Source organism: Pristis pectinata, chromosome 7 (genome assembly GCF_009764475.1).
Source record: "Pristis pectinata isolate sPriPec2 chromosome 7, sPriPec2.1.pri, whole genome shotgun sequence".
In the NCBI taxonomy this organism is placed as follows: Eukaryota; Metazoa; Chordata; class Chondrichthyes; order Rhinopristiformes; family Pristidae; genus Pristis; species Pristis pectinata.
Genome location: NC_067411.1, coordinates 59,616,718 through 59,635,193, shown reverse-complemented (window position 1 = coordinate 59,635,193; position 18,476 = coordinate 59,616,718). Strand labels below are relative to the sequence as shown.

At 40.3% G+C, this 18,476-nt stretch overlaps 1 protein-coding gene across 4 annotated transcripts in view; it reads right to left on the bottom strand.

Annotated features, from left to right (window-relative positions):
- Nucleotides 1-18,476, bottom strand: part of LOC127572498 (thiosulfate sulfurtransferase/rhodanese-like domain-containing protein 2) — a 29,383-nt gene that overhangs the window by 1,284 nt on the left and 9,623 nt on the right. For all 4 annotated transcript variants that reach the window (XM_052019847.1, XM_052019848.1, XM_052019849.1 and 1 more), the window contains 5 exons: nucleotides 14,815-14,937; nucleotides 13,052-13,157; nucleotides 12,596-12,711; nucleotides 7,309-7,467; nucleotides 6,222-6,360 (listed from right to left, as the gene is read on the bottom strand). In XM_052019847.1, coding sequence (XP_051875807.1) covers nucleotides 6,222-6,360; nucleotides 7,309-7,467; nucleotides 12,596-12,711; nucleotides 13,052-13,157; nucleotides 14,815-14,937 — 643 coding nt within the window. The remainder of the gene's footprint in view (nucleotides 1-6,221; nucleotides 6,361-7,308; nucleotides 7,468-12,595; nucleotides 12,712-13,051; nucleotides 13,158-14,814; nucleotides 14,938-18,476) is intronic.

Sequence of the window (18,476 nt, the reverse complement as noted above, 5' to 3'; positions counted from 1 at the left end):
AGTGCAATGGGTGGTTAGGTGACAGATGAAATTTTATGCTAAGAAATGTGATGTGGTACATTTTGATAGGAAGAATGAAGAAAGGCAAGTAACCAAAAGACAATTCCATTGGTGATACAGAAACAGAAATCTGGGGCTCTGTGTGCACAGTCCATTGAAAGTGACAGAGCAGGTTGAGAAAGTGGTTAAAAATCATCTGGGATCTTGGGCACAGATTACAAGAACAAGGAAGTCATGATGAACCTTGATAAAACATTGCCTTGGCCACAGCTGGAATATAGTCTCCACTTCTGAGCACCATACAGAAAAATGTGATTGCTTAGGAGAGATTTACTAAATAATTCAAAGGATGAGAGACTTTAGTTATGTGGCTCGATTGGAAAAGATGGACTTATTCTCCATGGGACAGAGGAAGCTGTGAGGAGATCTGATAGAGGTACTTAAAATCACAAAGGTACAGACAGCAGTGAGAGTCTGTTCCCATTGGCAGAGAGGCCAAGAACTAGGGAACATAAAGATGACCTACAAAAGAGCCAAAAGTGACATTAACACAGCAGTGGTTACGGTCTGGAATGCAGTGCCAGGTGTGGAGGTGGAGACAAATTCAAATGCAGTGTTCAAAATGGAGCCAGCAAGGAGTGGAATTAGCTGGATTGCTCTTGCATGAACCCAGCATGGACCCAATGGACAAAATGATCTTCTGTAGTGTTGTAACCATTGTAATTCTGTGTGGGAGGGGAAGTAGGAAGAGGAGGAGAGGGTGGGCTTTCAGGCCAGGGATGTCCCAGCCAACATTCCACCCTCTCAAAAAACATCAAAAACATCTGTCTAGCTACTCTTTTCGATTACTCTTATGAAGTCTGCTTGTTCACAAATCAGTTACCACTTTTAACATCACAAAAGCAGTGACTTTGGTTGTAAATTTTGAATTGCCTGCTGTACAGAAATGCAAACTTTCATTCTTTGCTGCTTAAACCAAATTCCCTTTCTTCTTGTTTGTGTAGAATATTGCTTAGGAAATTTCTAGTGAAACTAACAGTGGAGGTCTAGCTGCAAATGAATTTTTTTTAAAAACTGGACTGGAACATTTGCATCAGTACTGGAGTTCTGTGCTTGGAAGGCACCATACTTCTGAAATGCATATTCCACTATGAGGAGTCAGAGAATAATCACTGAAAACCAATAGAAATCTTTTAATCTAAACCTTAAACCTGGAATTGGCATTAACTGCATGTTGATAATAATTTGAGCCAGCCAGTTCTGACAATGGCCTCCGTAAGGCAGTAACATATCTAATTCAATGAGACAGTGTTAGTAACCTCCAAGCAGAAAGTAACTTATGCCTTCTAAACCAATTTATAAGATTGCAACATATTGCTTGGATTGCAAATATTCTATTTTACAACACAGAAAAAATATTAAGCAAGACCTTTTCACTCTGTGTGAATAACATATTTGCCACTGGCAATAATAGCATCAAGAGAAAACAGAACTTAATTCACAACTGGTCTCAGGATTAATATCTAATTCTGTAAGACCTATGTAAAGTTGGAAAAACAGTTAGCAAGTTTGAATTTTGTTTTGATTTAAACTAATAACACAAAAATAATATTTTTGATGCTGACAATCAGCTCAGTGAATATGGGAAATAACTCTTCCACAGCCTTGCAAAGTCAAACATACAAAGTGCCAAAACACCCATCCACATTGTATGCCGGCGAGGATAAAAGGTAACACTTCCAACTTATTTTCTTAGCTAGGAAGGTTTCATACCCAAAAGAATACCAAATAAAACAGTTGTCATAGTAGTGATTTTAACCTTCCTAATATAGACTGGGACTGCCATAGTGCTATGGGCTTAGATGGGGTGGAATTCATTAAATGTGTTCAGGAAAGTTTCCTCAGGCAACGTATAGAGGGCCCTGCTAGGGAGAGGGCAAAGAGTGACCTACTCTTGGGAAATAGGGCAGGACATATGACTGAGATGCCAGTGGGAGAGCACTTTGGAACCAGTTACCATAGTTCTATTAATTTTAAATTAGTTATGGAAACGGACAGATCTGGTCCATAAGCTAAAGTTCTAAATTGGGGCAAGGCAAATTTTTACTGCATTACACAGGAACTTGCAAAATTTGATTGGAGTGGGTTGTTTGCAGGCAAAGTGAAGTCCAGCAAGTGGGAGGCTTTTAAACATAAAACAAAACAGTACAGCACAGGAACAGGCCTTTTGGCCCATGATGTTGTGCTGAACTAGCAATTAAACACCTAACTAAACTAATCCCTTTTGCCTACACAATGTACATATCCCTCCATTCTCCCCACATTCATGTGCTATCTAGGAGTCTCTTAAACACCTCTGTCTCCATATTTATAAGATTTATAAAAATCATATTTGCCTCCACTAGCACCCCTGGCAGTGCATTCCAGGCACCCACCAATCTCTGTGCAAAAAACATACCCCGCACATATCCTTTGAACTTATGCCCTCTCACCTTAAATAAATGCCTCAAGTATTAGACTTTTCGACCCTTGGATAAAGATACCAGCTGTTTATCGATACCTCTCATAATCTTATAAACTTCTATCAGGTTTACCCTCAGCCTCCGCCACTCCACAGAAAACAACCCTGGTTTGTCCAACCTCTCCTTATATCACATACCCTCTAATCCAGGCAGCATCCTGGTAAACTTCTTCTGCACCCTCTCCAAAGCCTTCACATCCTTCCTATAACTGGGCAACCAGAATTGAATGCAATACTTCAGATGTGGCCTAACCAGAGTTTTATAAAGCTGCAACATAACTTCCTGACTCTTGAACTCAATGCCTCGACTAATAAAGGCAAGCACACCATAAATGCCTTCTTTACCACCCTATCAACCTGTGCAGCCACTTTCAGAGAACTAGGGACTTGGAACTCATCCATCCACATTTTCATCCAAGTCATTTCTTTTATATATAATATATATCACAAAGAGCAGAGGTCCTCCAGTACGCATCCCTGTGGAACACCATCAGTCACAGACCTCCAACCAGCAAAAGTCCCATCAACCACTACCCTCCATCTTCCATGGACAAGTCAATTCTGAATCCAAATGGCCAAGTCAGCATGGATTCCATGCATTTTAATCTTCTAGATAAGCTTACCAGGAGGGACCTTGTCAAATGCCTTACTAAAATCCACGTAGGCAGCATTCACAGCTCAAACTTCATCAATCACTTTTGTCACCTCCTCGAAAAACCCAGTTGTTAGTAAGGCACGACTTACCCCACACAAAACCATGCTGACTACCCCTAATTAGGCCATGGTTTTCATAAATCCTATCCCTAAGAATCCCCTCCAGTAGCTTCCCTACAACTGATGGGAGACTCACTGGTTTATAGTTTCCAGGATTATCCCTATTTCTCTTCTTGAATAACAGAACAACATTAGCTATTTGCCAGTCCTCCGGGACCTCACCCGTGGCTAGAGAGGACACAAAGGTCTTGGTCATGGCCCCAGCAATCTCATCTCTTGCCTCTCTCAATAACCTGGGGTATATTCCATCAGGCCCTGAGGACTTATCCAGCTTAATGTTCCTCAAGAGACCGAACGCTACTTCTTTCTTTATCTCAAAATACCCTAGCATATTTGCAAGCTCCGCACTGATCTCACTATCCTCCACGTCCTTATCCTTGTTAAATGCAAAGTACACATTTAGGACCTCATCCATGTCTTCTGCCTCCAAGCACATTCCCTCCTTTATCCTTGAGTGGTCCTACCCTCTCCCCAGTTCTCCTCTTGCTCTTGATGTATGTATAGAATGCCTTGGGATTACCGTTAATCCTAATTGCCAAGGACTTTTCATGGCCCCTCCTGGCCCTTCTAATTCCTGTCTTGAGTTCTTTTCTAACTTCTTTATAATCCTGTTTGATTTTAGCTTCCTAAACCTTACATACGCTTCCTCTTTCTTCTTGACTAAATTCACCACCTCTCTCGTCATCCAACGTTCCCTTACTTTGCCATCCTCGTCCTTCCTTCTTACTAGAACATACCTGTCCTGAACTCCATGCAGTTGGCCTTTAAACACCCTCCACACGTCAGATGTGGACTTGCCCAAAGACTGCTGTTCCCAATTAACTCTCCCTAGTTCCTGCTTAATGCTCTCATAATTTGCCCTGCTCCAATTTAATATTCACCTGCAAGAATCATACTTAAGCATTAAGATATCTATGAATAAGGATTAAGGAATTGTGATCACAGTTCCTGAAATGTCCTCCCAGAAGTGAGATAATGAGAATTCAAGATCTGCATATTCCTGTTAGAGTGAAGGGCAAGACTGGCACGAGTAGGGAACCCTGGCTGACGAGGGATATTGAGGTTCTGGTCAGGAAAAAGGAGGCATGGGTCAGGTACAGGCAGCTGGCATCAAGTCAATAGGTGATGCAGGAGTATGCCAAAGTGGAAGCTTTTTGTGGACTTGTGGGAGATGGGCAAGGTCCACAATGAATATTTCTCAGTGAATATTTCTCAAATGTTTTTACTGTGGAGAAAGACATGAAGACTTCGAAACTTGACATAGTTAATGAAGATGTCTGGGGAACAGGCCACATTACAGCAGAGGAAGTACTAGATGTCTTAAAATGTATGAAGATAGATAAATCTCCAGGGCTTGATCAGGTATATCCAAGAACACTGTGGGAAGCTAGAGAAGAAATTGCAGAAGCCCTGACTGAGATATATGCATCATCATTAGCGACAGCAGAAGTACCAGCAGACTGGAGGATGGCTAATATTGTGCCTTTATTTAAGGAGGGCTGCAAAGAAAAAGCCTGGGAACTATAGACCAGTTAAGCTGTGGTAGGTAATTTACTGGAGGGGATTCTGAGGGATAAGATATACATGCACTTGGAAAGACAGGGATTGATTAGGGATAGTCAGCACAGCTTTGTGCATGGGAAATCATGTCTCACAAATTTGATTGGGTGTTTTTGAAGAAGTAACCAAGAAGGTCAATAAGGCCAGGGTGGTAGATATAGTCTATATGGAATTGCCTTTGATAAGGTTCCGCATGGTAGGCTGCTATTGAAAGTTAGATCGCATGGGATCCAGGGTGAGCCAGCTAATTGGATACATAATTAGCTTGATGGTAGGAAGAAGAGGGTGATGGTGGAAGGTTGTTTCTCGGACTGAAAGCCCGTGACTCATGGTGTTCCCCAGAGGTTGGTGCTAAGCCTATTGCTATTTGTCATCTATATCAATGATTTGGATGAGAATTCACAAGGCATGGTTAGTAAGTTTTTGGATGACAATAAAATAGGTGTTGTAGACAGTGAAGATGGTTATCAGGAATTACAGAGGGATCTTGATCAGCTGGGTAAGTGGGCTGACGAATGGCAAACGGAGTTTAAGTTGGATGTGCAAGGTGTTGCATTTTGGGAAGACAAATCAGGGTAGGACTTTCACAGTGAACGGAAGGGCCCTGGGGAGTGTTGTAGAACAGAAGAACCTTGGAGTACAAGTACATGGTTCCCTGAAATTGGTGTCACAGGTGGACAGATTGGTGAAGGTGGCATTCATTGGCACATAGGAGAGTGAGGGTGATATTACAGAGGTGTATAAAATCTCTAGGCGCACAGATTGTGCGCATTCACTGTCTTTTACCCAGGATTAGGGAATCAAGAACTAGAAGACATAGGTTTACTGTGAGAGGGGAGAGATTTAATAGGAACCTGAGAGGAAACCTTTTCACCCAGAGGGTGGTCAGTATATGGAATGAGCTGCCAGAGGAAGTGGTGGAGGCATTAACAACATTTAAAAGGCACTTAGACAGCTACATGGATAGGAAATATTTAAAAAGATATGGGCCAAACCTGGGTAAATGGAACTAGCTTAGATGGGAATCTTAGTCGGCATGAACCAGTTGAGCCGAAGGGCCCATTTCCATTCTGTATGACTATATGAGAGTATGTTCTCAAGTCTTATGACATTCCACCATGCTATTAGATGTGTTCACATCTCCGTTGATAAATGTACTCAGAAAATCTGGATCACTTTCAACAGTTTCAATCACCTAATATTCTAGCTTGTTGGGGATAAAGTTCTGGATTTTCACTACCTTGTGATGTGAAAGCAATTTTTGAATAGCTTCCCTTATTTTACCATTGTGGCTCTTTGTTCTGAATTCCCACAAAGACTAAGGTAAAACAATTCATTCACTATTATCTGCTGCAGAGATACTTACCTGAAATGATGTCATCATTAACAGAAATAGCATAGCGATTGTCAAACACAAACAGTTTTCCCCTGTAAAAACCACTTGGGAATTGTTCAAGATATTTGTGAATTCCACCTTTAAGTTGGTAAACTTCCTTACATACATCCTGAAAAGCAAGCATGATAATAGTATTCAACAAATAAACTGAGGATATACTCAATGTTAAATATTAACACAGGATACGCTCCCCAAAGTTTTGTTCTTTGTGGGTTGTTTTGGTAAATTCATTTAGGTTATATATACATGCAGGATGCAAGCTCCTTCACCACAAAATAGAAGACATCCCAAAAGAGAGTACCTAAAAGGACCAGGAATATAGCAGCGTGGTTCTATGAGTGCAACATTTCATGATGAGTATTTGAGAATGTTGAATTCTGTGTTCAAATCAATATTTTCAATAATCTGACAACAATCTTAGCAGAAATACGCTTAAATACTTGAGCAGGATTTTCTCACCAATCAGACGACAACATGAAAAATAACCCTTTCTATATCAACAGGTCTATGTAAATCAGAAATGGGATAATTCCATAGAAAAGAAATCCAAGTACAAATAGATGTTAGCTGTTTCAATTTCATGGGTTGGATTACAGCAGTCCAAAACCCACAGGTCATAATCTAGACAGTGTTTAAAAAATGTTTTTTTTTGTTTTGGTTGCTTGGTATTTGTTAAGCCAAAAATATTTAAACAGTAACAACATTATCCATGGATGGACCAATTAGACTAATATTGGGAAATTACTTTCACAGCCTTAGTGACCTTTACCAATAAATTACAACTTTGTATGAATTGTATTGACAGTTTTAGTGAGGAGCTTTATGTGAAATTATCCACAGGGAACACAGAAAATTCACACCTCTTTAAAAACTGCATGCTCCTGATTGCCAAGGGAGTACTCTAAATTCTTACAGATTTATATTTTCTCTTAATAGAGAAAATTTGTGAAATCCCTTAGACTTCAATAATTTAATTTTACATCAACAAGATATTTTTGCATTTTGACAGTCAGCAATGAAATTAATCAGATAGGTTTCATGTTACTAAGCATCTCACCTTTGACCTCAGATAGGCTGAGCCTCGTTCACAGCGGATTCCTCCTGTGCAATACATAAGGACCTGTTTGCCCTTAAAGCAATCCAAATTTGTATCAATGTAATCTGGAAAGTAGCTGAATTTCCGGATATTGGGAGCAAGACAGTGTTGAAAACTTCCCTAAACACAAACTACAGTTCAGCAAATGAATCTTAAAAAAGAGTAAAAGAATTACAAAACAAGTAAATTTTCTGTCATTTTTCAATAGAGAGCTAATTTTAAAAGAATGGTACAAGAAGTTTTATTCATTAACTATATTTGGTAGATCAAACACAAGCTGAAGACACTGCACATTCATAGAATAATGACATAAATTTTGATTAATTAGCCCAAGCTTTGTAGAATATGCAAAATTAGCAGAAGGTAACCCACTTCACATTGTTGCTATTTAGTTTCATGAAGCTGAATGGCCTGTTCTCACTGTGCCTATACAGTGATTACCCACCTGGTTCACCCAAACCAGATCATGAATAGACTTTGGCCCAGTTGAGACCACTTTCACATCTGAGAATGCATTCAAGCCCCTTCCTAAAGTTGAACATTGGCTGACAATTCCAAGTGGTGTAGAGGAAGTGACACATTGAATAGAGTACACTTCTGACAATGAGACATTAAATTAAGATCTCATCTACTTGTTCAAAATGCATTTAAACAAACCAGTCTCACTTGAAGAGAACCAAAGAGGTCTCCTGCATTTAGGTGAAAATTCTTTAGTTAACATGACTATCATCTTATTGGTGGCTTTGTATACAGGCAACCCCTGTGTTTCGGGGGAGAGGAGTTGCGTTCCTAGAAAACAGTTGGTATTGTGATTTGCAACAACATGAAGCCATCTGATACCAACTGTGCTGATTTATTTACCTCCCTCCCCACACACAAATTCTGTGAGAGCAGATTTTATTCTGTATTTCAAATTTTTGAGTAGTGATTTCTTCAAGGGTGAATTTCCGTAACCTAGAAGGGCAAAATGCAGAGGTCGCCTGAGTAGTTTAAAGTTTGCTTACAGTTTTATGGCTGTAAGAGTCTCTATACTGTGACAGAAACTCATTTTTTAAAATTTTAATGTCTAAGGTAGGGTATTCTTTAAAGCAACAGAAATGATCTCCAAATGCAAAATAAAAACCTGGAAATCTGAGAATAAAAGCAGAAAGCACTTAAGATGCTCAGTAAATCAGCAACAACTGTGGAGACAGAAAAGTTGATGACCTTTCATCAGAAGAACAAAAGTGAGATAACACCCGAGTTTTAAATTGCAGAGAAGGGGAGGGATGGAGAGAACAAAAGGTGTGATAGTGGAGACGAAGGGTGGAGACCAAGATTGTACGTGTGATGTAAAACTGAAGGTGCCATCCAAGAGAACAATGAATGGGTGTTAATTATAGCTGATCTCTCTGGAAAAATGTAAATGCAGGACAAAAGAGAGAAGAACAACACTGGATTGTAATCTGCAGAACACAGCATCTGGCAGAAATCTGAAATAAAAGAATGCTGGAAGTACTCAGCAGATCAGGTAGGATCTGTGGGGAGAGAAAAATTGAGTTAATCTTACAGGTGAATAACTTTAAATCAGAACTGACACATAGTCAAAAGGCTGGTTAACTGAAATTATTCAATTCATTATTCAGTCCGGAGGATTGGAATCTGCCTAAATGGAAGATGATGTTCTCCAGACTTATTTTGGCTTTTATTGGAACAGGGTAGGCACTGTTCTGCAATATAGTCTGCATTTGGTTTCTCAAATGTAGAGACCATTTAGTGATTACCAAATGCAATACATTAAATTGGAGGAAGTGCAAATGAATTGTTGCTTCATCTGTAAAGGAGAAACCAAATGCAGATAGGCTTTGCCAATCACCTGCTTTCAGTCCACAAAGATGACCCCAAGTTTCCTTGTCACTTTAACTCTTCATCCTCTTCCCACTCTGTCCTCCCTTATTATTGGCCTTCTAAACGGACTTTTATTTCAGATTTCCAGCAACTGCAGTATTCTGCATCTCACAATTCCATTAGATAGCACCAATGTCTTTTATGCCACCTGCATGATCTTGGTCTCCACCCTACCACAGATGTTCCCTTTGTTCTTTCGACCTTTCCCCACTATCTGCAACTTAAAGATGCTCGTTTTCTCACTGTTCCAATTTTGATGAAAGGTCATTAATCTGAAATGTAAACTCTGTTTCTCTCTTCACAAAGGCTGTCAGAATTGATTTTCCACCACTTCAGCTGGATCCCACTGAAGAACCTATATCAATACAATCCCTAACGTGAGTGGAATGAGAGATATTGCACTTCTCACTTAAAAAGTAACAGCACATTAATGGATGTTGTTACTAATAAGCAAATTTAACAGCAAATGTAGGACAATGAAAAATATCTGACGAGCTTTAAATTTCCAGAATCTGTATGTGAAAGTTTGTGTATGTGAACAGGTATTTGAGAGAGATTACGTTACGGGGAAAAAAGTCAGGAAATAGGATTGCTATGAAAGCCAGCACAGACTCGATAAGCCAAATGGCCTCCTATTAGTAAGGAAATATGAAATAATATAAATATGAACTTGTTGAATGATATATGCTGCTCTGCTACTTATTTTCCACAGGCTACATCTCACTAATATACTGCCCAATACTTCTCTGAATTTCAAGATTTTCTCATTAATTATCGTTACCTATTTAAATATGCCACAGTAAGTTAGGGTTGGAACTTAACAGCATAGTAAGCAAGGTAACATGCCTTAATGACTACTGACCAGTGGCTTGACATCCACCACCATGAAGTGCTTTGAGAGGTTGGTCATGGCATGCATCAACTCTAGCCTACCAGACAACCTGGACCCATTGCAATTCGCCTATTGCCAAAACAGGTCTACAGCAGATGCCATCTCCCTAGCCCTACACTCAGCTCTGGAGCATCTGGACAGTAAAGACACCTACGTTAGACTATTGACTACAGCTCTGCCTTCAATACAATAATCCCAAGCAAGCTTGTCATCAAACTCCAAGACCTAGGACTCAACACCTCCCTCTGTAACCGGATCCTTGACTTTCTAACAAACAGACCGCAATCAGTGAGGATAGGCAGCAATACCTCCGACATGATTATTCTCAACACTGGTGCCCCACAAGGCTGCGTCCTCAGCCCTCTACTCTACTCCCTATACACTCATGACTGTGTGGCCAGATTCTGCTCTAACTCCATTTACAAGTTGGCAGGTGATACCACCGTTGTAGGCCATATCTCAAACAGCAATGAGTCGGAGTACAGGAAGGAGAGAGAGAGAGCTTAGTGGAATGGTGTCATGACAACAACCTTGCCCTCAATGTCAACAAAACAAAAGAGCTGGTCATTGACTTCAGGAAAGGGGGTGGTGTACATGCACCTGTCTACATCAATGGTGCCGAGGTCGAGAGGGTTGAGAGCTTCAAGTTCCTGGGAGTGAACATCACCAACAGCCTGTCCTGGTCAAATCACGTAGAAACCACGGCCAAGAAAGCTCACCAGCGCCTCTACTTCCTCAGGAGGCTAAAGAAATTTGGTTTGTCCCCTTTGACTCTCACCAACTTTTACAGATGCACCATAGAAAGCATCTTATCTGGATGTATCACAGCTTGGTACGGCAACTACTCTGCCTAGGACCGCAAGAAACCGCAGAGAGTTGTGGACACAGCCCAGAGCATTACGGACACTAGCCTCCCCTCCTTGGGCTCTGTCTTTACCTCTCGTTATCTTGGTGAAGCAGCCAGCATAATCAAAGACCCCACCCACCCGGGATATTCTCTCTTTTCTCCTCTTCCATCAGGTAGAAGATACAGGAGCCTGAAGGCACGTACCACCAGACTTAAGGACAGCTTCTACCCTGCTGTGATAAGACTATTGAACAATTCCCTTATACAATGAGATGGACTATAACCTCATGATCTACCTTGTCGTGACCTCGCACCTTATTGCACTGCACTTTCTCTGTAGCTGTGACACTTTACTCTGTACTGTTACTGTTTTTACCTGTACTACATCAATGCACTCTGTACTGACTCAATGTAACTGCACTGTGTAATGAATTGACCTGTATGATCGTTTTGTAAGACAAGTTTTTCACTGTACCTTGGTACAAGTGACAATAATAAACCAATACGAATATATATCTTTTTTTTACGATTTGATAATTATTTATGCAATAGCAACAAACCTCTGGCCAGTCCTCTTACAATAAATTCCACATTTTGAAGATTCTAAATTTGTTGTTACTTTCCTTTCTAATCCATTCCTTCGCTCTGTTCCTGTACCTGATTCAACTTTAATTCACCCTCTTTTTCTAGTCATTCCTGTTTTATTCTCAATCCCAAAATCCCAATGGTTAAGTCAATGCACTTTAGCTCCTTGTTGCTTTTGCAATGGCATTACAAGCCTTACTCAGCATGTTAGATTGCAAAATATTATCAAATGAAGACTGCAGGAGAAAGCTGTTATATTATTGCTCCAACAAGTGCTGGTTCAATAACTTTCAACACAACTCCTAATTAATTTAATCCTCTTGCATACATTGATGCTTAAGGTGAAACTGGTATTCTAAACAACAACAATAAAGTCTGCAAAATCACACAGCTCATAGATCTGTTGCCATACAGTGGCAGAAATCTGATCTCAGGTGTTGTCTCTGTGGAGTTTGCATGTGCAACTCTGGAGACCAATTGATTGCTGGCTATTCACTGTGGTACCATTACAGACACACAAGCAGATTTTCAAGTAGGGGATCATTGTGTATTCCAGACTAACCATCCTCATTGAATCCAACTACAATATCCACAACATCGTGGTTGCAATCAACAAAGTTGGAGAACAGAGCACGAATCTGGGCCCTCCAATAAGTTTAGCTTAGTTACACAATGATCGCACCAAATGAACTAAGACTAAAGTTTAATAACATTTCATGTTTCAGTTCACTACCAGGTTCAAAACAATTGTTGCCATTACTCAATCATTTTTAAGTCACCTGGAAAAAAGTATAGTTAATGCAGTAGACATGTACAAAACTTCCATGTACTCTTGCCATACTGGGAACAAATCAACTCAGCTATTTATTAGTACAAAATGTTTAAATAGAATACCAGCATTAAAATTTCATGGAATTTTTTCACTACTTGCGGCACTATGGTTTATCTGCAGTTAGTAAATACTTAAACATGTCCGTACACATAGTTTCAAACTAAATAACCGATTGGAAAAGCAAAACTATCTGAATAAAACTCACTATTTTGCTCTCATAGAAGTTCCTACAATCTAGTAAAATGGTGTCCTTTCGAATTTGGGCATTGTTGGACAACACTTCCAATTTTCTGTGAAATTCTTCTGGAGTTAAATGAATTCCTACAATATATAAAATGAACCGTAAAACAAAATAAGTTGTAGTCGCACACCACATTAACGTTGCCACAACATCATTCAAGCAAATGTGCTTTTAATTATACAGGGTTGGTTAAAATGCCAAATAAATCCACTGCTCCAGCTAAATAAAGCTCATGTTTATTCAAGACCCTGTCTAACACAAAAAAATTGGAAACCAAAAAGTTATCCTTCTAAATTACTGATGTTAATAAGATGTTAATAAATAGTTCATTGCTTGTAAATTAGTAGTCAGGCCATTTATGAACAGATTTTTAGTTACTCCAACGTACTAGTACCTAGTCCCACGTACTTTTTCACTTACCTGCATCTTTATAAGAGATCTTTTCAGGATCCACTCCCATGGGAACAACCTCTTTAAAAACTCCAACTCGCAGATCTTGAAAACAGTGGGCTCCTCCAGCACTCCGCTTAGCCAAAAATATTTATTGTAAGAATTGTTTTATAGTTCTCAGAGATGCAAATAGATTTGCGTACCAATGCACTGTATGCACATTGCACTTTAAATTGACCAGAATCAATTAAAATGTCACATAGAACAAAATGTGAATATGAAGAACAAGAATGTAATCAAAACTGTGTACTGTAATATAAACTGAGGCTCATGTGATTAAAAGGGGCAGTGGCTTTTAGTTGTAGTAATCCCAACACATGTCAAGAAGTTGGGTGCAGACGAGAAAGTAAATTCAATAATACTTTCAAAAGATAATTGAGTAAATACAAGGAAAGGAAAAATTGACTGTGTTGCAGAAAGCAAAGGAGAATATTAGTCATAAGCTCTTGTAAAGAGGTCTTTTTAAAGGCCATGAAGTAATATCTTGTGCTGTTGCTGCTTCTGGCCTAAACACACTTTACAATATCCAGTTTTAAATTGCTACATTTATTCTGAACCTGTTTCATTTACAACAGCATGGATTTATTAAGGGTAAATTGTATTTAACCAATTTGATAGAATTTTTCTATAAGGTAATGGATGGAATTGATGAGAGTAAAGCAGAAGGCTTTTGATAAGGTGCTGAACAATAGGCCTATTATACGAAAGTTGAAAAACATGGGATAAAAGGGACATTGATGGATACAAATTTAGCTAAACAACAAGCAAGAGGTTTGTGACAAATGGTTGTTTCTTGGATTGGAGCAAGGTAAATAGTGGTGTTCATCAGGGATCAGTTTTAATGTCTTTGCTCATTTGATCTACATTAATGACTTGGATTTGGGTGCAAGACATAACTTCTTACTTTAAAGATGACACAAAACTTAGCAGTATTGTGAACTATAAAGAGGATAGTGATAAGCTGCAGCGAGATATAAACAAGCTGGGAATGGGCAACTGTGCGGCAAATAAAGTTTAATGTGGAGAAATGAGAGTTGATACATTTTGACAGGAACGACACTGTTCTAATAGAGGTGCAGGAGCTGAGGGATCTGAAGTAAGAGTGCAAAAGTGACTGCAAGAGGCTGGACAGGTTGAGAAAGTGATTAATAAGGCATACACAATTCTGAGTTTTTCAATAAAGCCAGAGAGCATAAAAGTAAGGAAGTCATGCTGAACCTTTATGAAACAATGGTGCGGCTTCAACTGAAGTATTGTGTTCAATTCTGATTGACACATTTGTTGGAAGAATATGAAGACATTAGAGAAGGTCCCGAAAAGAATTATGAGAATGGTTACTGGGATGACGAACTACAGTTACAAAGGAATATTAGAGAGGCTGGGATTGTTTTCTTCAGAGAAGCATAGGGGGAGATTTGATATAAATATATAAAATGATGAGGATTTCAGACAGAGTTGATAATAGGAATTTGTTCTGTTTGTTAGAAGGGACTCGAAGTTCCAGGTATACACAAACACTTTCTGCTTGGGCTTCTTTGATGTTATATGGAAGTTTAACCAAGAACTTCAATAAAAAAAAACTGGGAGACATTGACAGAAGCTGTCGCACGAAATTACCTAAGGAAATGAGAAAAGTTTTCTTACAAATTTCATTTTAACCATAGTTATGGAACTTTTGTTAAATTTACACTGAATTATTCTTTAATGTAGCAGACAACCAGTTTCTCCTTTACCTTAAAGTCCTCCATGGACATACTTTGAAAGAGCGGATGGGAAAGCATAGTTTGAACATATAGCTCGGTTGCCATTTTGCATCCACCAACTGTTCCATTAATTCCTTCCTTAGAGATGCGCACCTGAAAGAAAAGTTGCTGGTTGAATAATTCATTTTATACTCAATGCAAACTATTGGTCAACCTTGTACAAGAGTGATAAGCTCTTTATCCTAACTTTGCCAAAATTTATGATGGAACCACTGATGTACTTCTACCACCAGAAATCTGCTAAACAAAAAATATGTTTCAGCACAAAAAACAAAAATGGTACAATCAGCTAAAATGTTAGCATCTATGGAGAGAAGAATTAATCCTTTAATTGTCTTAAAACATAGAACATTACAGCACAGTACAGGCCCTTCGGCCCATGATATATAGTAAAAACACCTACTCCCTGATCAATCTAACCCTTCTCTCCTACATAGCCCATGACCCTCCATTTTACCTACTTTAATATGCCTATCTAAGAGTCTTTTAAATGTCTCTACTGTATAATCCTCTACCACCAGCCCTTGCAGTGTATTGTAGGCACCCATCACTCTCTGTGTAAAAAAACCTACATCTGACATCTCCCCTAAACTCTCCTCCTCTGACCATAAACTGATGTCCTCTTGGTATTGGCCATTGCCGCCCTGGGGAAAAGGTGCTGGCTGTACACTCTATCTATGCCCCTCATAACCTTATACAGCTCTATCAAGTCATTCTCATCCAGTGTTGCTCCAAGGGGAAAAGCTCTAGCTCGCTCAACCTCTTCTCATAAGACATGTTCTCTAATCCAGGCAGCATTCTGGTAAATCTCCTCTGCACCCTCTCTAAAGCTTCCACATCCTTCTTATGAGGTGATCAGAACTGAACACAATACTCTAACCAGTTTTATAGAGCTGCAACATTACCTTATAGATCTTGAACTCAATTCCCCAACTAATGAAGACCAGCACACCATACGCCTTCTTAACTACCCTATCAATTTTCGCGGCAACTTTGAGGGATCTATGGACTTGGACCCCAAGATCGCCCTGTTCCTCCACACTGCTAAGAATCCTGCCATTAACCTTGTACTCCGCCTTCAAGGTCATTCTTCAAAGTGTATCACTTCACATGTTTCCAGATTGAACTCCATCTGCTACTTCTCCACCTAACTCTATATTTCGTTGTAACCTACGACAATCTTCTGCACTATTCATAACACATCCAACCTTCATGTCATCTGCAAACTTACTAACCTTCTTCATCCACTTCCTCATCCAAGTCATTTACAAATAACATAAAGAGCAGGAGTCCCAGAACAGATCCCTGCGGAACAACTCTAGTCACCGACCTCCAGGCAGAATACTCTCCATCTACTACGGCCCTCCGCCTTCTGTGGGCAAGCCAATTCCGACTGCGGCTTTCTAAATCAATAATCCTCTGTCTTTGCTGTTCCAGTCTTTGTTTGGTCACCATTAAATCTTTTTCCAGTAAGTCCAGCCTGCGATCTCTCTCCTTGCCAGCTTGATCCAGTTCAGCAATTAATTGCTGTTGTTTAGCACTCTCCTGTATGAGTGTGGTCTGTCTTCCATATCTTTTAACAGCGTTTCCAAAGTGGCAAATCTCTGGTCAAGCTTTTTATCCAGTTTAGAGATAGCTTCCAAAGTGAGTTGAGGGTCTCCATTACCCTTGCCATCAGCTCCAGCCTTAGCTCTGGTATTCATTCTGACACTTAGAAGTCAGTATCAGTCTTGTAAAAGTATTATAAAAGTCTTAGTAAAGGGTGGTGCATAAGGAGTTAAAAATGGAGCAAAGCCAAGATACGACCTACTCCATGTAGCGCCACCAAAAGACTCCCAAGCCAATTCCAAATCCACGCAGCCAAGTCTACACGGATCCCATGCCTCCTGACTTTATGGATGAGCCTACCACGAGGAATCTTGTCAAATGCCTTATTAAAGTCCATATGCACCACATCCACCTCTCTACCTTCATCAATTTGTTTTGTCACCTCCTCAAGAAACCCAATTAGGCTCATGAGGCACGACCCGCCCCCGGCAAAGCCATGCTGACTATCCCTAATAAGCTTCTCAAAATGCTCATGAATCCTGTCGCTAAAAATCCTCTCGAATAGCTTGCCCACCACTGACACAAGACTCACTGGTCTGCAATTCTCAGGATTATCATCCCTATTACCTTTCTTGAACAAGGGAACAACATTTGCCATCTTCCAATCCTCTGGTACCACTCCTGTGGCTACGAAGGATGCAAGTATCATCATCAACGCCCCAATCTGTTTCCTCGCCTCCCATAGTAACCTGGGGTATATCACGTCCGGCCCCGGGGACTTATCTATCCTTATGTTTTTCAGAAGCTCCAACACTACCTCTTTCTTAACCTCAACGTGCTCCAGCACATTAGCCTGTTCTATGCTGATCTCACATTCGTCAAGGTCCCTCTCCCTAGTGAACACTGAAGCAAAGTATTCATTAAGGACCTCCCCTACCTCCTCCACCTCCAGGCACGTTTCCCCCTTTATCCCCGAGCAGTCCTACCCTCACTCTATTCCTATTCTGTAAGTACATGTAGAATGTCATGATGTTTTCCTTGATTCTACTTGCCAAGGCCTTCTCATGTCCCCTTCCAGCTCTCCCAAGTCCCTTCTTAAGCTCCTTCCTGGCTACCTTATAATTCTCAAGAGCCCTGCCTGGTTTTTGCTTCCTAGACCTTAACTATGCTTCCTTCTTACTTTTGACTAAATGTTTCACCCCTCTTGTCAACCGTGGTTCCTTTACCCTGCCATCCTTTCCCTGTCTCAGTGGAGCAAACCTATCCAGAACCCCATGCAAGTGTTCCCTAAACAGCCTCCACATTTCTTCTGTGCATTTCCCTGAGAACATCTGTTCCCAATTTATGTTCCAAAGCTTCTGCCTAATACCATTGTAATTTGACCTCCCCCAATTAAAACTTTCCCATTTCGTCTGCTCCTATCCCTGTCCATGGCTATGCTAAAGGTCAGGGAGTTGTGGTCACTATATCTGAAATGCTTGCCCACCGAGAGGTCTGTCACCTGACCAGGTTCATTGCCTAGTACTAGATCCAGTATGGCCTCAGCTCTAGTCAGCCTGTCCACATACTGTGTCAGGAATCCTTCCTGGACACACCTAACAAATTCTGCTCCATCTAAACCTTTTCACTAAAGGAGGTGCCAATCAATATCAGGGAAGTTGAAGTCTCCCATGACAACAACCCCGTTATTTTTGCACCTTTCCAAAATCTGCCTACTTATCTGCTCCTCAGTGTCCCGGTGGCTATTGGGAGGCCTATAGAATACTCCCAGGAATGCTCCCTTCCTGTTTCTGACTTCCACCCACACTGATTCAGTAGACGACCCCTCCAGGACATCCTCCCTTTCTACAGCTGTGATACTATCTCTGATTAACAATGCCACTCCCCCACCTTTTTTTTACCTCCGCCCCTATCCCTTTTGAAACATCTGAACCCCAGAACAGCAAACAACTAATCCTGCCCTTGCGACAGCCAAGTCTCTGTAATGGCCACATCATAATTCCACGTACTGATCCATGCTCTAAGTTCATTACCCTTATTCTTAATACTTCTCACATTAAAGTAAACACATTTCAACCCATCCA